At 46.4% G+C, this 21742-nt stretch overlaps 1 protein-coding gene across 3 annotated transcripts in view; it reads left to right on the top strand.

Moving 5' to 3' along the window:
* LOC118962093 (aminoacyl tRNA synthase complex-interacting multifunctional protein 1) overlaps nucleotides 1–21742 on the top strand; it is a 46473-nt gene that overhangs the window by 11351 nt on the left and 13380 nt on the right. For 2 of the 3 annotated variants that reach the window (XM_090185707.1, XM_090185709.1), the window contains exons 2-3: nucleotides 18966–19069; nucleotides 19650–19763. In XM_090185707.1, the coding sequence (XP_090041833.1) occupies nucleotides 18966–19069; nucleotides 19650–19763 (218 nt within the window). The remainder of the gene's footprint in view (nucleotides 1–18965; nucleotides 19070–19649; nucleotides 19764–21742) is intronic. The other variant, XM_090185708.1, reaches the window with a different exon arrangement.

The following is a 21742-nucleotide window of genomic DNA, read 5'->3' as shown; positions in this document are numbered from 1 at the left end:
TAAGTAAATAATCTAGATGGTTCAGGCAGGATGCTGCTTTGCATCCTGATGAGCATACGATCAGATAGACAGATTTATCTACGTGTCTGTCACTAGTCTCCACGTCACCCTGTCTGTCTGTCACTAGTCTCCACGTCACCCTGTCTGTCTGTCACTAGTCTCCACGTCACCCTGTCTGTCTGTCACTAGTCTCCACGTCACCCTGTCTGTCCGTCACTAGTCTCCACGTCACCCTGTCTGTCTGTCACTAGTCTCCACGTCACCCTGTCTGTCTGTCACTAGTCTCCACGACACCCTGTCTGTCTGTCACTAGTCTCCACGTCACTCTGTCTGTCTGTCTGTCTGTCACTAGTCTCCAAGTCACTCTGTATGTATGTCTGTCTGTCACTAGTCTCCACGTCACTCTGTCTGTCTGTCACTAGCCTCCACGTCACTCTGTCTGTCTGTCACTAGTCTCCACGTCACTAGGTCTGTCTGTCACTAGTCTCCACGTCACCCTGTCTGTCTGTCACTAGTCTCCACGTCACTCTGTCTGTCTGTCACTAGTCTCCACATCACTCTGTATGTATGTCTGTCTGTCACTAGTCTCCACGTCACCCTGTCTGTCTGCCACTAGTCTCCACGTCACTCTGTCTGTCTGTCACTAGTCTCCACGTCACTCTGTCTGTCCGTCACTAGACTCCACGTCACGAGGTCTGTCTGTCACTAGTCTCCACGTCACTCTGCCTGTCTGTCACTAGCCTCCACGTCACTCTGTCTGTCTGTCACTAGTCTCCACATCACCCTGTCTGTCTGTCACTAGTCTCCACGTCACCCTGTCTGTCTGTCACTAGTCTCCACGTCACCCTGTCTGTCTGTCACTAGTCTCCACGTCACCCTGTCTGTCTGTCACTAGTCTCCACGTCACCCTGTCTGTCTGTCACTAGTCTCCACGTCACTCTGTCTGTCTGTCTGTCACTAGTCTCCACGTCACTCTGTATGTATGTCTGTCTGTCACTAGTCTCCACGTCACTCTGTCTGTCTGTCACTAGCCTCCACGTCACTCTGTCTGTCTGTCACTAGTCTCCACGTCACTCTGTCTGTCTGTCACTAGTCTCCACGTCACTATGTCTGTCTGTCACTAGTCTCCACGTCACCCTGTCTTCTGTCACTAGTCTCCACGTCACTCTGTCTGTCTGTCACTAGTCTCCACATCACTCTGTATGTATGTCTGTCTGTCACTAGTCTCCACGTCACCCTGTCTGTCTGCCACTAGTCTCCACGTCACTCTGTCTGTCTGTCACTAGTCTCCACGTCACTCTGTCTGTCCGTCACTAGCCTCCACGTCACTAGGTCTGTCTGTCACTAGTCTCCACGTCACTCTGCCTGTCTGTCACTAGCCTCCACGTCACTCTGTCTGTCTGTCACTAGTCTCCACATCACCCTGTCTGTCTGTCACTAGTCTCCACGTCACCCTGTCTGTCTGTCACTAGTCTCCACGTCACTCTGTCTGTCTGTCACTAGCCTCCACGTCACTAGGTCTGTCTGTCACTAGTCTCCACGTCACTAGATCTGTCTGTCACCAGCCTCCACGTTACTAGGTCTGTCTGTCACTAGTCTCCACGTCACTAGGTCTGTCTGTCACTAGTCTCCACGTCACTAGATCTGTCTGTCACTAGCCTCCACGTCACTAGATCTGTCTGTCACTAGCCTCCACGTTACTAGGTCTGTCTGTCACTAGCCTCCACGTCACTAGGTCTGTCTGTCACTAGTCTCCACGTCACTAGATCTGTCTGTCACTAGCCTCCACGTCACTAGATCTGTCTGTCACTAGCCTCCACGTTACTAGGTCTGTCTGAGTCAATGTGGAGACTATATACAGAGGGTACCGGTACAGAGTCAATGTGGAGGCTATATACAGAGGGTACTGGTACAGAGTCAATGTGGAGGCTATATACAGGGGGGTACCGGTACAGAGTCAATGTGGAGGCTATATACAGAGGGTACTGGTACAGAGTCAATGTGGAGGCTATATACAGAGGGTACTGGTACAGAGTCAATGTGGAGGCTACATACAGAGGGTACTGGTACAGAGTCAATGTGGAGGCTATATACAGGGTATTACGGTACAGAGTCAATGTGGAGGCTATATACAGGGTATTACGGTACAGAGTCAATGTGGAGGCTATATACAGGGTATTACGGTACAGAGTCAATGTGGAGGCTATATACAGGGTATTACGGTACAGAGTCAATGTGGAGGCTATATACAGGGTATTACGGTACAGAGTCAATGTGGAGGCTACATACAGGGTATTACGGTACAGAGTCAATGTGGAGGCTATATACAGGGTATTACGGTACAGAGTCAATGTGGAGGCTATATACAGGGTATTACGGTACAGAGTCAATGTGGAGACTATATACAGGGGGTACCGGTACAGAGTCAATGTGGAGGTTATATACAGGGTATTACGGTACAGAGTCAATGTGGAGGTTACATACAGGGGGTACCGGTACAGAGTCAATGTGGAGGCTACATACAGGGGGTACCAGTACACAGTCAATGTGGAGGCTATATACAGGGGGTACCAGTACAGAGTCAATGTGGAGGCTACATACAGGGGGTACCAGTACACAGTCAATGTGGAGGCTATATACAGGGGGTACCAGTACACAGTCAATGTGGAGGCTACATACAGGGGGTACCGGTACAGAGTCAATGTGGAGACTACATACAGGGGGTACCGGTACAGAGTCAATGTGGAGGCTATATACAGGGGGTACCAGTACAGAGTCAATGTGGAGACTACATACAGGGGGTACCGGTACAGAGTCAATGTGGAGGCTATATACAGGGGGTACCAGTACAGAGTCAATGTGGAGGCTATATACAGGGGGTACTGGTACAGAGTCAATGTGGAGTCTATATACAGAGGGTACCGGTACAGAGTCAATGTGGAGACTACATACAGGGGGTACCGGTACAGAGTCAATGTGGAGGCTATATACAGGGGGTACCGGTACAGAGTCAATGTGGAGGCTATATACAGGGGGTACCGGTACAGAGTCAATGTGGAGGCTATATACAGGGGGTACCGGTACAGAGTCAATGTGGAGGCTATATACAGAGGGTACCGGTACAGAGTCAATGTGGAGACTACATACAGGGGGTACCGGTACAGAGTCAATGTGGAGGCTATATACAGGGGGTACCGGTACAGAGTCAATGTGGAGGCTATATACAGGGGGTACCGGTACAGAGTCAATGTGGAGGCTATATACAGGGGGTACCGGTACAGAGTCAATGTGGAGGCTATATACAGGGGGTACCGGTACAGAGTCAATGTGGAGGTTATATACAGGGTATTACGGTACAGAGTCAATGTGGAGGTTACATACAGGGGGTACCGGTACAGAGTCAATGTGGAGGCTACATACAGGGGGTACCAGTACACAGTCAATGTGGAGGCTATATACAGGGGGTACCAGTACAGAGTCAATGTGGAGGCTACATACAGGGGGTACCAGTACACAGTCAATGTGGAGGCTATATACAGGGGGTACCAGTACACAGTCAATGTGGAGGCTACATACAGGGGGTACCGGTACAGAGTCAATGTGGAGACTACATACAGGGGGTACCGGTACAGAGTCAATGTGGAGGCTATATACAGGGGGTACCAGTACAGAGTCAATGTGGAGACTACATACAGGGGGTACCGGTACAGAGTCAATGTGGAGGCTATATACAGGGGGTACCAGTACAGAGTCAATGTGGAGGCTATATACAGGGGGTACTGGTACAGAGTCAATGTGGAGTCTATATACAGAGGGTACCGGTACAGAGTCAATGTGGAGACTACATACAGGGGGTACCGGTACAGAGTCAATGTGGAGGCTATATACAGGGGGTACCGGTACAGAGTCAATGTGGAGGCTATATACAGGGGGTACCGGTACAGAGTCAATGTGGAGGCTATATACAGGGGGTACCGGTACAGAGTCAATGTGGAGGCTATATACAGAGGGTACCGGTACAGAGTCAATGTGGAGACTACATACAGGGGGTACCGGTACAGAGTCAATGTGGAGGCTATATACAGGGGGTACCGGTACAGAGTCAATGTGGAGGCTATATACAGGGGGTACCGGTACAGAGTCAATGTGGAGGCTATATACAGGGGGTACCGGTACAGAGTCAATGTGGAGGCTATATACAGGGGGTACCGGTACAGAGTCAATGTGGAGGCTATATACAGGGGGTACCGGTACAGAGTCAATGTGGAGGCTATATACAGGGGGTACCGGTACAGAGTCAATGTAGAGACTATATACAGGGGGTACCGGTACAGAGTCAATGTGGAGGCTATATACAGGGGGTACCAGTACAGAGTCAATGTGGAGACTATATACAGGGGTTACCGGTACAGAGTCAATGTGGAGGCTACATACAGGGGGTACCGGTACAGAGTCAATGTGGAGGCTATATACAGGTTGGTACTGGTACAGAGTCAATGTGGAGGTTATATACAGGGGGTACCGGTACAGAGTCAATGTGGAGGCTACATACAGGGGGTACCGGTACAGAGTCAATGTGGAGGTTATATACAGGGGGTACCGGTACAGAGTCAATGTGGAGGCTACATACAGGGGGTACCGGTACAGAGTCAATGTGGAGGCTATATACAGGGGGTACCGGTACAGAGTCAATGTGGAGGCTATATACAGGGGGTACCGGTACAGAGTCAATGTGGAGGCTATATACAGGGGGTACCGGTACAGAGTCAATGTGGAGGCTATATACAGGGGGTACCGGTACAGAGTCAATGTGGAGGCTATATACAGGGGGTACCGGTACAGAGTCAATGTGGAGGCTATATACAGGGGGTACCGGTACAGAGTCAATGTGGAGGCTATATACAGGGGGTACCGGTACAGAGTCAATGTGGAGGCTATATACAGGGGGTACCGGTACAGAGTCAATGTGGAGGCTATATACAGGGGGTACCGGTACAGAGTCAATGTGGAGGCTATATACAGGGGGTACCGGTACAGAGTCAATGTGGAGACTATATACAGGGGGTACCGGTACAGAGTCAATGTGGAGGCTATATACAGGGTATTACGGTACAGAGTCAATGTGGAGGCTATATACAGGGGGTACCGGTACAGAGTCAATGTGGAGGCTACATACAGAGGGTACTGGTACAGAGTCAATGTGGAGACTACATACAGAGGGTACTGGTACAGAGTCAATGTGGAGACTACATACAGAGGGTACTGGTACAGAGTCAATGTGGAGACTACATACAGAGGGTACTGGTACAGAGTCAATGTGGAGACTACATACAGAGGGTACTGGTACAGAGTCAATGTGGAGGCTATATACAGAGGGTACTGGTACAGAGTCAATGTGGAGACTACATACAGAGGGTACTGGTACAGAGTCAATGTGGAGGCTATATACAGAGGGTACTGGTACAGAGTCAATGTGGAGACTACATACAGAGGGTACTGGTACAGAGTCAATGTGGAGACTACATACAGAGGGTACTGGTACAGAGTCAATGTGGAGGCTATATACAGAGGGTACTGGTACAGAGTCAATGTGGAGACTACATACAGAGGGTACTGGTACAGAGTCAATGTGGAGGCTATATACAGAGGGTACTGGTACAGAGTCAATGTGGAGACTACATACAGAGGGTACTGGTACAGAGTCAATGTGGAGGCTATATACAGAGGGTACTGGTACAGAGTCAATGTGGAGACTACATACAGAGGGTACTGGTACAGAGTCAATGTGGAGGCTATATACAGAGGGTACTGGTACAGAGTCAATGTGGAGGCTATATACAGGGTATTACGGTACAGAGTCAATGTGGAGGCTATATACAGGTTATTATGGTACAGAGTCAATGTGGAGGCTATATACAGGGGGTACTGGTACAGAGTCAATGTGGAGGCTATATACAGGGGGTACTGGTACAGAGTCAATGTGGAGGCTACATACAGAGGGTACTGGTACAGAGTCAATGTGGAGACTACATACAGAGGGTACTGGTACAGAGTCAATGTGGAGGCTATATACAGGTTATTATGGTACAGAGTCAATGTGGAGGCTATATACAGGGGGTACTGGTACAGAGTCAATGTGGAGGCTATATACAGGGGGTACCGGTACAGAGTCAATGTGGAGGCTACATACAGAGGGTACTGGTACAGAGTCAATGTGGAGGCTATATACAGGTTATTATGGTACAGAGTCAATGTGGAGGCTATATACAGGGGGTACTGGTACAGAGTCAATGTGGAGGCTATATACAGGTTATTATGGTACAGAGTCAATGTGGAGGCTACATACAGAGGGTACTGGTACAGAGTCAATGTGGAGGCTACATACAGAGGGTACTGGTACAGAGTCAATGTGGAGGCTATATACAGGGTATTACGGTACAGAGTCAATGTGGAGGCTATATACAGGGTATTACGGTACAGAGTCAATGTGGAGGCTATATACAGGGTATTACGGTACAGAGTCAATGTGGAGACTATATACAGGGGGTACCGGTACAGAGTCAATGTGGAGGCTATATACAGGGTATTACTGTACAGAGTCAATGTGGAGGCTATATACAGGGGGTACCGGTACAGAGTCAATGTGGAGGCTATATACAGGGTATTACGGTACAGAGTCAATGTGGAGGCTACATACAGAGGGTACCGGTACAGAGTCAATGTGGAGGCTACATACAGAGGGTACTGGTACAGAGTCAATGTGGAGGCTACATACAGAGGGTACCGGTACAGAGTCAATGTGGAGGCTACATACAGAGGGTACCGGTACAGAGTCAATGTGGAGGCTACATACAGAGGGTACCGGTACAGAGTCAATGTGGAGGCTACATACAGAGGGTACCGGTACAGAGTCAATGTGGAGGCTATATACAGAGGGTACCGGTACAAAGGCAATGTGGAGGCTATATACAGGGGGTACCGGTACAGAGTCAATGTGGAGGCTATATACAGGGGGTACTGGTACAGAGTCAATGTGGAGGCTACATACAGAGGGTACCGGTACAGAGTTAATGTGGAGGTTATATACAGGAGGTACCAGTACAGAGTCAATGTGGAGGCTATATACAGGGTATTACGGTACAGAGTCAATGTGGAGGCTATATACAGGGGGTACCGGTACAGAGTCAATGTGGAGGCTATATACAGGGTATTACGGTACAGAGTCAATGTGGAGACTATATACAGGGGGTACCGGTACAGAGTCAATGTGGAGGCTATATACAGAGGGTACCGGTACAGAGTCAATGTGGAGGCTACATACAGAGGGTACCGGTACAGAGTCAATGTGGAGGCTATATACAGGGGGTACCGGTACAGAGTCAATGTGGAGGCTATATACAGGGTATTACGGTACAGAGTCAATGTGGAGGCTACATACAGAGGGTACCGGTACAGAGTCAATGTGGAGGCTACATACAGAGGGTACCGGTACAGAGTCAATGTGGAGGCTATATACAGGGGGTACCGGTACAGAGTCAATGTGGAGGCTACATACAGAGGGTACCGGTACAGAGTCAATGTGGAGGCTACATACAGAGGGTACCGGTACAGAGGCAATGTGGAGGCTACATACAGAGGGTACCGGTACAGAGGCAATGTGGAGGCTATATACAGGGGGTACCGGTACAGAGTCAATGTGGAGACTATATACAGGGTATTACGGTACAGAGTCAATGTGGAGGCTATATACAGGGTATTACGGTACAGAGTCAATGTGGAGGCTATATACAGGGGGTACCGGTACAGAGTCAATGTGGAGGCTATATACAGGGGGTACCGGTACAGAGACAATGTGGAGGCTATATACAGGGGGTACCAGTACAGAGTCAATGTGGAGGCTATATACAGGGTATTACGGTACAGAGTCAATGTGGAGACTATATACAGAGGGTACTGGTACAGAGTCAATGTGGAGACTACATACAGAGGGTACTGGTACAGAGTCAATGTGGAGGCTATATACAGAGGGTACTGGTACAGAGTCAATGTGGAGACTACATACAGAGGGTACTGGTACAGAGTCAATGTGGAGGCTATATACAGAGGGTACTGGTACAGAGTCAATGTGGAGACTACATACAGAGGGTACTGGTACAGAGTCAATGTGGAGACTACATACAGAGGGTACTGGTACAGAGTCAATGTGGAGGCTATATACAGAGGGTACTGGTACAGAGTCAATGTGGAGACTACATACAGAGGGTACTGGTACAGAGTCAATGTGGAGGCTATATACAGAGGGTACTGGTACAGAGTCAATGTGGAGACTACATACAGAGGGTACTGGTACAGAGTCAATGTGGAGGCTATATACAGAGGGTACTGGTACAGAGTCAATGTGGAGACTACATACAGAGGGTACTGGTACAGAGTCAATGTGGAGGCTATATACAGAGGGTACTGGTACAGAGTCAATGTGGAGGCTATATACAGGGTATTACGGTACAGAGTCAATGTGGAGGCTATATACAGGTTATTATGGTACAGAGTCAATGTGGAGGCTATATACAGGGGGTACTGGTACAGAGTCAATGTGGAGGCTATATACAGGGGGTACTGGTACAGAGTCAATGTGGAGGCTACATACAGAGGGTACTGGTACAGAGTCAATGTGGAGACTACATACAGAGGGTACTGGTACAGAGTCAATGTGGAGGCTATATACAGGTTATTATGGTACAGAGTCAATGTGGAGGCTATATACAGGGGGTACTGGTACAGAGTCAATGTGGAGGCTATATACAGGGGGTACCGGTACAGAGTCAATGTGGAGGCTACATACAGAGGGTACTGGTACAGAGTCAATGTGGAGGCTATATACAGGTTATTATGGTACAGAGTCAATGTGGAGGCTATATACAGGGGGTACTGGTACAGAGTCAATGTGGAGGCTATATACAGGTTATTATGGTACAGAGTCAATGTGGAGGCTACATACAGAGGGTACTGGTACAGAGTCAATGTGGAGGCTACATACAGAGGGTACTGGTACAGAGTCAATGTGGAGGCTATATACAGGGTATTACGGTACAGAGTCAATGTGGAGGCTATATACAGGGTATTACGGTACAGAGTCAATGTGGAAGCTATATACAGGGTATTACGGTACAGAGTCAATGTGGAGACTATATACAGGGGGTACCGGTACAGAGTCAATGTGGAGGCTATATACAGGGTATTACTGTACAGAGTCAATGTGGAGGCTATATACAGGGGGTACCGGTACAGAGTCAATGTGGAGGCTATATACAGGGTATTACGGTACAGAGTCAATGTGGAGGCTACATACAGAGGGTACCGGTACAGAGTCAATGTGGAGGCTACATACAGAGGGTACTGGTACAGAGTCAATGTGGAGGCTACATACAGAGGGTACCGGTACAGAGTCAATGTGGAGGCTACATACAGAGGGTACCGGTACAGAGTCAATGTGGAGGCTACATACAGAGGGTACCGGTACAGAGTCAATGTGGAGGCTACATACAGAGGGTACCGGTACAGAGTCAATGTGGAGGCTATATACAGAGGGTACCGGTACAAAGGCAATGTGGAGGCTATATACAGGGGGTACCGGTACAGAGTCAATGTGGAGGCTATATACAGGGGGTACTGGTACAGAGTCAATGTGGAGGCTACATACAGAGGGTACCGGTACAGAGTTAATGTGGAGGTTATATACAGGAGGTACCAGTACAGAGTCAATGTGGAGGCTATATACAGGGTATTACGGTACAGAGTCAATGTGGAGGCTATATACAGGGGGTACCGGTACAGAGTCAATGTGGAGGCTATATACAGGGTATTACGGTACAGAGTCAATGTGGAGACTATATACAGGGGGTACCGGTACAGAGTCAATGTGGAGGCTATATACAGAGGGTACCGGTACAGAGTCAATGTGGAGGCTACATACAGAGGGTACCGGTACAGAGTCAATGTGGAGGCTATATACAGGGGGTACCGGTACAGAGTCAATGTGGAGGCTACATACAGAGGGTACCGGTACAGAGTCAATGTGGAGGCTATATACAGGGTATTACGGTACAGAGTCAATGTGGAGGCTATATACAGGGTATTACGGTACAGAGTCAATGTGGAGGCTACATACAGAGGGTACCGGTACAGAGTCAATGTGGAGGCTACATACAGAGGGTACCGGTACAGAGTCAATGTGGAGGCTATATACAGGGGGTACCGGTACAGAGTCAATGTGGAGGCTACATACAGAGGGTACCGGTACAGAGTCAATGTGGAGGCTACATACAGAGGGTACCGGTACAGAGGCAATGTGGAGGCTACATACAGAGGGTACCGGTACAGAGGCAATGTGGAGGCTACATACAGAGGGTACCGGTACAGAGTCAATGTGGAGGCTATATACAGGGGGTACCGGTACAGAGTCAATGTGGAGACTATATACAGGGTATTACGGTACAGAGTCAATGTGGAGGCTATATACAGGGTATTACGGTACAGAGTCAATGTGGAGGCTATATACAGGGGGTACCGGTACAGAGTCAATGTGGAGGCTATATACAGGGGGTACCGGTACAGAGACAATGTGGAGGCTATATACAGGGGGTACCAGTACAGAGTCAATGTGGAGGCTATATACAGGGTATTACGGTACAGAGTCAATGTGGAGACTATATACAGGGGGTACCGGTACAGAGTCAATGTGGAGGCTATATACAGGGGGTACCGGTACAGAGGCAATGTGGAGGCTACATACAGGGGGTACCGGTACAGAGTCAATGTGGAGGCTACATACAGGGGGTACCGGTACAGAGTCAATGTGGAGGCTATATACAGGGGGTACCGGTACAGAGGCAATGTGGAGGCTACATACAGAGGGTACCGGTACAGAGTCAATGTGGAGGCTATATACAGGGGGTACCGGTACAGAGTCAATGTGGAGGCTATATACAGGGGGTACCGGTACAGAGTCAATGTGGAGACTATATACAGGGTATTACGGTACAGAGTCAATGTGGAGGCTATATACAGGGTATTACGGTACAGAGTCAATGTGGAGGCTATATACAGGGGGTACCGGTACAGAGTCAATGTGGAGGCTATATACAGGGGGTACCGGTACAGAGACAATGTGGAGGCTATATACAGGGGGTACCAGTACAGAGTCAATGTGGAGGCTATATACAGGGTATTACGGTACAGAGTCAATGTGGAGACTATATACAGGGGGTACCGGTACAGAGTCAATGTGGAGGCTATATACAGGGGGTACCGGTACAGAGGCAATGTGGAGGCTACATACAGGGGGTACCGGTACAGAGTCAATGTGGAGGCTACATACAGGGGGTACCGGTACAGAGTCAATGTGGAGGCTATATACAGGGGGTACCGGTACAGAGGCAATGTGGAGGCTACATACAGAGGGTACCGGTACAGAGTCAATGTGGAGGCTATATACAGGGGGTACCGGTACAGAGTCAAAGTGGAGACTATATACAGGGTATTACGGTACAGAGTCAATGTGGAGGCTATATACAGGGTATTACGGTACAGAGTCAATGTGGAGACTATATACAGGGGGTACCGGTACAGAGTCAATGTGGAGGCTATATACAGGGGGTACCGGTACAGAGGCAATGTGGAGGCTACATACAGGGGGTACCGGTACAGAGTCAATGTGGAGGCTACATACAGGGGGTACCGGTACAGAGTCAATGTGGAGGCTATATACAGGGGGTACCGGTACAGAGGCAATGTGGAGGCTACATACAGAGGGTACCGGTACAGAGTCAATGTGGAGGCTATATACAGGGGGTACCGGTACAGAGTCAATGTGGAGGCTATATACAGGGTATTACGGTACAGAGTCAATGTGGAGGCTATATACAGGGTATTACGGTACAGAGTCAATGTGGAGACTATATACAGGGGGTACCGGTACAGAGTCAATGTGGAGGCTATATACAGGGGGTACCGGTACAGAGGCAATGTGGAGGCTACATACAGGGGGTACCGGTACAGAGTCAATGTGGAGGCTACATACAGGGGGTACCGGTACAGAGTCAATGTGGAGGCTATATACAGGGGGTACCGGTACAGAGGCAATGTGGAGGCTACATACAGAGGGTACCGGTACAGAGTCAATGTGGAGGCTATATACAGGGGGTACCGGTACAGAGTCAATGTGGAGGCTATATACAGGGGGTACCGGTACAGAGTCAATGTGGAGGTTATATACAGGGGGTACCGGTACAGAGGCAATGTGGAGGCTACATACAGAGGGTACCGGTACAGCGGCAATGTGGAGGCTATATACAGGGGGTACCGGTACAGAGTCAATGTGGAGGCTATATACAGGGGGTACCGGTACAGAGTCAATGTGGAGGCTATATACAGGGGGTACTGGTACAGAGTCAATGTGAAGGCTATATACAGGGTATTACGGTACAGAGTCAATGTGGAGGCTACATACAGAGGGTACCGGTACAGAGTCAATGTGGAGGCTATATACAGGGTGTACCGGTACAGAGTCAATGTGGAGGCTATATACAGAGGGTACCGGTACAGAGGCAATGTGGAGGCTATATACAGGGGGTACCGGTACAGAGACAATGTGGAGGCTATATACAGGGGGTACCGGTACAGAGTCAATGTGGAGGCTATATACAGGGGGTACCGGTACAGAGTCAATGTGGAGGCTATATACAGGGGGTACCGGTACAGAGACAATGTGGAGGCTATATACAGGGGGTACCGGTACAGAGTCAATGTGGAGGCTATATACAGGGAGTACCGGTACAGAGTCAATGTGGAGGCTATATACAGGGGGTACCGGTACAGAGTCAATGTGGAGGCTATATACAGGGGGTACTGGTACAGAGTCAATGTGGAGTCTATATACAGGGGGTACCGGTACAGAGTCAATGTGGAGGCTATATACAGGGGGTACCGGTACAGAGTCAATGTGGAGGCTATATACAGGGGGTACCAGTACAGAGTCAATGTGGAGGCTATATACAGGGGGTACCGGTACAGAGTCAATGTGGAGGCTATATACAGGGGGTACTGGTACAGAGGCAATGTGGAGGCTATATACAGGGGGTACCGGTACAGAGGCAATGTGCGGGGGCACCGGTTAGTTGATTTAATATGTACATGTAGGTAGAGTTATTAAAATGACTGTGTGTAGATAATGAACAGAGGGATGGGGGGGGGGGGGGGGACGACGACGACAATGCAAGTAGTCTGGGTAGCCATTTGATTACCACTGACATTGCTCTCAGACAAGCTAAACACCATCTTCGCCCGCTTTGAGGATAACACAGTGTCACCGATGCTGCTCTCGTTCTCCATGGTCGATGTGAGTAAGACATTTAACCATGTTATCCCTGGCAAGGCTGCCGGCCCAGACAGCACGCCAAGCCTTGTCCTCAGAGGCATACACAGACCAGCTGGCTGGAGTGTTTACAGACATAATCAATCCCTAACACAGTCTGCGGTCCCGACTTGCGTCAAGTTCTTGTACCCAAGAAAACCAAGGTAACTGAACTAACTGACTATCACTCATAGCACTCACTTCTGTCATCATGAAGTGCTTTGAGAGACTAGTCAAGGACCATATCACCTCCCCCCTACCTGTCACCTTAGACCCACTCCAATTTGTTTACCGCCCCAATAGGTCCACAGACGACGCAATCGCAACCACACTGCACACTGCCCTAACCCATCTGGACAAGAGGAATACCTAACTGAGAATGCTGTTCATTGACTATAGCTCAGCATTTAACGCCATAGTACCCTCCAAGCTCATCATTAGACTCGGGGCCCTGTGCAACAGGAGTCCTGGACTTCCTGACGGGCCGCCCCCAAAGGTAGGAAACACTACTCTGATCCTCAACACAGAGGCCCCACAAGGGTGCGTGCTCAGCCCCCTCCTGTACTCCCTGTTCACCCATGACTGCCTGGCCACACACGCCTCCAACTCAATCATCAAGTTTGAAGACGACCCAACAGTGGTAGGCCTGATTACCAACAATGATGAGACGGCCTACATGGAGGAGGTGAGGGCCCTGGCAGAGTGGTGCCAGGAAAGTAACCTCTCCCTCAACATCAACAAAATGAAGGAGCAGATCGTGGACTTCAGGGAAACAGAAGAGGGAGCACGGCCCTATTCACATCGACAGGGCCACAGTGGAGAAGGTGAAGAGCTTCAAGTTCCTCGGCGTCCACATCACGGACAAACTGAAATGGTCCACCCACACAGACAGCGTGGTGAAGAAGATGCATCAACGCCTCTTCAACCTCAGGAGGCTGAAGAAATTTGGCTTGGCCCCTAAAACCTTCACAAACTTTTACAGATGCACCATTGAGAGCATCCTGTCAGGCTGCATCACCGCCTGGTACGGCAACTGCACCGTCCACAACTGCAGGGCTCTCCAGAGGGTAGTGAGGTCTGCCCAACGCATCACAGAGGGCAGTCTACCTGCCCTCCAGGACACCTACACCACCCGATGTCACAGGAAGGCCAAAAAGATCATCAGGGACATCAACCACCCGAGCCCCTGCCTGTTCACCCCGCTATCATCCAGAAGGCGTCAGTACAGGTGCATTTAAGCTGTGACCGAGAGACTGAAAAACAGCTTCTATCTCATGGCCATCAGACTGTTAAATAGCCATCACTAGCTGGGCCTCCACTCAGTATCCTGCCCTGAACTTAGTCACTGTCACCACCCGGTTACTCGGTTACAAGCCTGCACCTTTGAGGCTGTTGCACATAGAGATGGAACACTGGTCACTTTAGTAATGTTTACATAGAGATGGAACACTGGTCACTTTAATAATGTTTACATAGAGATGGAACACTGGTCACTTTAATAATGTTTACATAGAGATGGAACACTGGTCACTTTAATAATGTTTACATAGAGATGGAACACTGGTCACTTTAATAATGTTTACATAGAGATGGAACACTGGTCACTTTAATAATGTTTACATAGAGATGGAACACTGGTCACTTTAGTAATGGAACACTGGTCACTTTAATAATGTTTACATAGAGATGGAACACTGGTCACTTTAGTAATGTTTACATAGAGATGGAACACGGGTCACTTTAATAATGTTTACATAGAGATGGAACACGGGTCACTTTAATAATGTTTACATAGAGATGGAACACTGGTCATTTAATAATGTTTACATAGAGATGGAACACTGGTCACTTTAATAATGTTTACATAGAGATGGAACACGGGTCACTTTAGTAATGTTTACATAGAGATGGAACACGGGTCACTTTAATAATGTTTACATAGAGATGGAACACTGGTCACTTTAGTAATGTTTACATAGAGATGGAACACGGGTCACTTTAATAATGTTTACATAGAGATGGAACACTGGTCACTTTAATAATGTTTACATAGAGATGGAACACTGGTCACTTTAGTAATGGAACACTGGTCACTTTAATAATGTTTACATAGAGATGGAACACTGGTCACTTTAGTAATGTTTACATAGAGATGGAACACGGGTCACTTTAATAATGTTTACATAGAGATGGAACACGGGTCACTTTAATAATGTTTACATAGAGATGGAACACTGGTCACTTTAATAATGTTTACATAGAGATGGAACACTGGTCACTTTAATAATGTTTACATAGAGATGGAACACGGGTCACTTTAGTAATGTTTACATAGAGATGGAACACGGGTCACTTTAATAATGTTTACATAGAGATGGAACACTGGTCACTTTAGTAATGTTTACATAGAGATGGAACACTGGTCACTTTAATAATGTTTACATAGAGATGGAACACGGGTCACTTTAATAATGTTTACATAGAGATGGAACACTGGTCACTTTAATAATGTTTACATAGAGATGGAACACTGGTCACTTTAGTAATGGAACACGGGTCACTTTAATAATGTTTACATAGAGATGGAACACTGGTCACTTTAGTAATGTTTACATAGAGATGGAACACGGGTCACTTTAATAATGTTTACATAGAGATGGAACACGGGTCCCTTTAATAATGTTTACATAGAGATGGAACACTGGTCACTTTAATAATGTTTACATAGAGATGGAACACTGGTCACTTTAATAATGTTTACATAGAGATGGAACACGGGTCACTTTAGTAATGTTTACATAGAGATGGAACACGGGTCACTTTAATAATGTTTACATAGAGATGGAACACTGGTCACTTTAGTAATGTTTACATAGAGATGGAACACTGGCCACTTTAATAATGTTTACATAGAGATGGAACACTGGTCACTTTAATAATGTTTACATAGAGATGGAACACGGGTCACTTTAATAATGTTTACATAGAGATGGAACACTGGTCACTTTAATAATGTTTACATAGAGATGGAACACGGGTCACTTTAATAATGTTTACATAGAGATGGAACACGGGTCACTTTAATAATGTTTACATAGAGATGGAACACTGGTCACTTTAATAATGTTTACATAGAGATGGAACACTGGTCACTTTAATAATGTTTACATAGAGATGGAACACGGGTCACTTTAGTAATGTTTACATAGAGATGGAACACGGGTCACTTTAATAATGTTTACATAGAGATGGAACACTGGTCACTTTAGTAATGTTTACATAGAGATGGAACACTGGTCACTTTAATAATGTTTACATAGAGATGGAACACGGGTCACTTTAATAATGTTTACATAGAGATGGAACACTGGTCACTTTAATAATGTTTACATAGAGATGGAACACTGGTCACTTTAGTAATGGAACACGGGTCACTTTAATAATGTTTACATAGAGATGGAACACTGGTCACTTTAGTAATGTTTACATAGAGATGGAACACGGGTCACTTTAATAATGTTTACATAGAGATGGAACACGGGTCACTTTAATAATGTTTACATAGAGATGGAACACTGGTCACTTTAATAATGTTTACATAGAGATGGAACACTGGTCACTTTAATAATGTTTACATAGAGATGGAACACGGGTCACTTTAGTAATGTTTACATAGAGATGGAACACGGGTCACTTTAATAATGTTTACATAGAGATGGAACACTGGTCACTTTAGTAATGTTTACATAGAGATGGAACACTGGCCACTTTAATAATGTTTACATAGAGATGGAACACTGGTCACTTTAATAATGTTTACATAGAGATGGAACACTGGTCACTTTAATAATGAGATGGAACACTGGTCACTTTAATAATGTTTACATAGAGATGGAACACTGGTCACTTTAATAATGAGATGGAACACTGGTCACTTTAATAATGTTTACATAGAGATGGAACACTGGTCACTTTAGTAATGGGAACACTGGTCACTTTAGTAATGTTTACATAGAGAATGAACACTGGTCACTTTAATAATGTTTACATACTGTTTTACTGACTTCTCATGGATATACTGTATTCTAGTCAAGTCCGTCCTATTCAACTATTGCTGTACATATAGTATTCTATCCTACGTATTCTACAGATATACTATATATTCTATCCGAATACTGTCTATAACATATTTAAAAAATAAATTGTAGTATTTTCTACATTGTAGAATAATAGTGAAGACATCAGATCTATGAAATAAAACATATGGAATCATGTAGTAACCAAAATGGTGTTAAACAAATCTAAATATATTTAAATATTGTTTTTCAAAATATCCACCCTTTGTCTTGATGACAGCTTTGCACACTCTTGGCATTCTCTCAACTAGCTTGGTAGTCACCTGGATTAAGTTAATTTGTGGAATTGATTTCCTTCTTAATGTGTTTGAGTAACAGACACATCTCCACATAAACTGTTCAGGGGAGACTGTGTGAATCAGGCCGTCATGGTCGAGTTGCTGCAAAGAAACCACTACTAAAGGACACCAACAATAAGAAGAGACTTGATTGGGCCGAGAAACGCGAACAATGGACATTAGACAGGTGGAAATCTGCCCTTTGGTTCTGATGAGTCCAAATGTGAGATCTTTGGTTCCAACCGCCGTGTCTTTGTGAGAGACTGAGTAGGTGAACGGATGATCTCTGCATGTGTTGTTTCCAACATGAAGCATGGAGGAGGAGGAGGTGTGATGGTTTGGGGGTGCTTTGCTGGTGACATTTTCAGTGATTTAGAATTCAAGGAACACTTCTTAACCAGCATGGCTACCACAGCATTGTGCAGCAATACGCCATCGCGTCTGATCTGCACTTTGTGGGACTATAATTTGTTTTTCAACAGGACAATTACCCATAACACCTGGAGTGCTGCATCAGGTGACCTCCACAATCACCCGACCTCAATGATTTGGGATGAGCTGGACTGCAGAGTGAAGGAAAAGCAGCCAACAAGTGCTCAGCATGTGTGGGAACTCCTTCAAGACTGTTGGAAAAGCATTCCAGGTGACTACCTCATGAAGCTGGTTGAGAGAATGCCAAGAGTGTGGCATGCTGTCATCAAGGCAAAGGGTGGCTACTTTGAAGAATCTAAAATAGAAAATATATTTTGATTTGTTTAACACTTTTTTGGTTACTTCATGATTCCATATGTGTTATTTCATAGTTGTGATGTCTTCACTATTATTCTACAATGTAGAACATAGTAAAAACAAAGAACAACCCTTGAAATAGTAGGTGTGTCCAAACTTTTGACTGGTACTATATCTATATATTGGATTTATGCTCCGGACTTCGCCCTAATATTTCTGTATTTCTGTATTCCGTTATTTAACTTTTAGATCTATGTGTATTGTTAGATATTACTGCACTTTTGGAGCTAGGATTTCGCTACACCCGCAATAACAGCTGTTAAATATGTGTTTGTGACTAAAAATGGGATTATTTGATTGATTGAGACAATTTGATGCAATAGTGATTACTGAGCTTTGTTTCTCCCCCAGTAGTACACCAGGTCTGACAGCTCTGGGGAAGCTGGACCCTAAGGAGAGTGAAATGATCATGGAGTATTTCAAAACACAGGTCCTGCTGCTGAAGGACAAGGAACGTAAGAAAACACTGTCTGTCTCTCTCTCTCTCTCTCTGTCTCTCTCTCTCTCTGTCTCTCTGTCTCTCTGTCTCCCTCTCTCCCTCTCTCTCTGTCTCTCTGTCTCTGTCTCTCTCTGTCTCTCTGTCTCTCTGTCTCCCTCTCTCCCTCTCTCTCTGTCTCTCTGTCTCTCTCTCTCTGTCTCTCTGTCTCCCTCTCTCCCTCTCTCTCTGCCTCTCTGTCTCTGTCTCCCTCTCTCCCTCTCTCTCTCTCTCTCTTTCTCTCTCTGTCTGCCTCTTTCTCTGTCTTTCTCTCTCTCTCCCTCTCTGTCTCTCTCTGTCTGTCTGTCTCTCTCTCTGTCTCTCTCTGTCTGTCTCTCTCTCTCTCTCTGTCTGTCTCTGTCTCTCTCTCTCTCTCTCTCTTTCTCTCTCATTCTCTTTTTTTTCTCTCTGCCTCTCGTTCTGTTTCTCTCTCTCTCTCTCTAACGATGCCTGGGCTTTGCCATTTGTAAAGCATTAATAAATAATTTATGAAATGTCATTAAGTGTTTATAACATGTTAATAAGTGTTTATAACATGTTAATAAGTATTACCTCTGTAGTCTTGCAGAAAACGGTGAGAGAAGAGAAGAAGCTGTTGGTTGAGAACGCTAAGCTAAAGAAAGACATCTCTGACCTGAAGATTCTACTCACTGAGAAACAACAGAAGAAGAAAGGTACTGACTGGCTGACTGGTTAACTGACTGGTTAACTGACTGGCTGGCTGACTGGTTAACTGACTGGCTGGCTGACTAGTTAACTGACTGGCTGACTGGTTAACTGACTGACTGACTGGTTAACTGACTGGCTGGCTGACTGGTTAACTGACTGGCTGGCTGACTAGTTAACTGACTGGCTGACTGGTTAACTGACTGACTAGCTGACTGGTCAACTGACTGGCTGACTGACTGGTTAACTGACTGGCTGGCTGACTGGTTAACTGACTTGCTGGCTGACTAGTTAACTGACTGGCTGACTGGTTAACTGACTGACTAGCTGACTGGTTAACTGACTGGCTGACTGGTTAACTGACTGGCTGACTGGTTAACTGACTGACTGACTGGTTAACTGACTGACTGACTGACTGGTTAACTGACTGGCTGACTGACTGGTTAACTGACTGGCTGACTGGTTAACTGACTGACTAGGTGACTGACTGGTTAACTGACTGACTAGCTGACTGACTGGTTAACTGACTGGCTGACTGACTGGTTAAGTGACTGATTTACTGGCTGACTGGTTAACTGACTGGCTGGCTGACTGGTTAACTGACTGACTGGCTAACTGGTTAACTGACTGGCTGGCTGACTGGTTAACTGACTGACTAGTTGACTGGTTTACTGGCTGACTGGTTAACTGACTGACTGGTTAACTGATTGACTGGTTAACTGACTGACTGGTTAACTGACTGGTTTACTGACTGGTTAACTGACTGGTTAACTGACTGGCTTACTGACTGACTGGTTAACTGACTGACTGGTTAACTGACTGGTTAACTGACTGACTGGTTAACTGACTGGTTAACTGACTGGTGAACTGACTGACTGGTTAACTGACTGACTGGTTAACTGACTGGTTAGTTAACTGACTGGTTAGTTAACTGACTGACTGGTTAACTGACTGGTTAACTGTCTGACTGGTTAACTGTCTGACTGGTTAACTGACTGGTTAGTTAACTGACTGGTTAGTTAACTGACTGACTGGTTAACTGTCTGACTGGTTAACTGACTGGTTAACTGACTGACTGGTAAACTGACTGGTTTACTGACTGGTTAACTGACTGGTTAACTGACTGGCTTACTGACTGACTGATTAACTGACTGACTGGTTAACTGACTGGTTAACTGACTGACTGGTTAACTGACTCGTTAACTGACTGACTGGTTGTTAGAGGAATTTAATTCCTATGTTCATTAACCAATTCAATTAAAACACTCTGCCCGTTTCTAAGAATTTGTAAGATACTTATTTGCATAAAATGGACAGAGACCAGTCTCAAAATTAATCAGTAGCGTTTATTTCCGAGAGCTCTGAACATAATCCCATGTACATTAGTTTATATAACACACATTGCGTCACATTTTACGATAATGTCCCTCCTCCTCCTGGATCATGACAAAGCTGCTTTTCAATTCAATTCCAACACATACACATTGCTTATCTTCCGCTACCATATGTTACACAATCTACTGCAGCCCAACGGTATCTCCCCTCCCTGGTTGTTCTACAATCTACTGCACGCCCAACGGTATCTCCCCTCCCTGGTTGTTCTACAATCTACTGCAGCCCAACGGTATCTCCCCTCCCTGGTTGTTCTACAATCTACTGCACGCCCAACGGTTTCTCCACCTCCCTGGTTGTTCTACAATCTACTGCACGCCCAACGGTATCTCCCCTCCCTGGTTGTTCTACAATCTACTGCAGCCCAATGGTTTCTCCCCTCCCTGGTTGTTCTACAATCTACTGCGAGCCCAACGGTTTCTCCCCTCCCTGGTTGTTCTACAATCTACTGCACGCCCAACGGTATCTCCCCTCCCTGGTTGTTCTACAATCTACTGCACGCCCAACGGTTTCTCCCCTCCCTGGTTGTTCTACAATCTACTGCAGCCCAACGGTTTCTCCCCTCCCTGGTTGTTCTACAATCTACTGCACGGCC

This window comes from Oncorhynchus mykiss, chromosome 9 (assembly GCF_057628025.1).
Source record: "Oncorhynchus mykiss isolate SJ-2025 chromosome 9, ASM5762802v1, whole genome shotgun sequence".
Lineage (NCBI taxonomy): Eukaryota > Metazoa > Chordata > Actinopteri > Salmoniformes > Salmonidae > Oncorhynchus > Oncorhynchus mykiss.
This window is presented reverse-complemented; position numbering and strand designations above follow the sequence as displayed.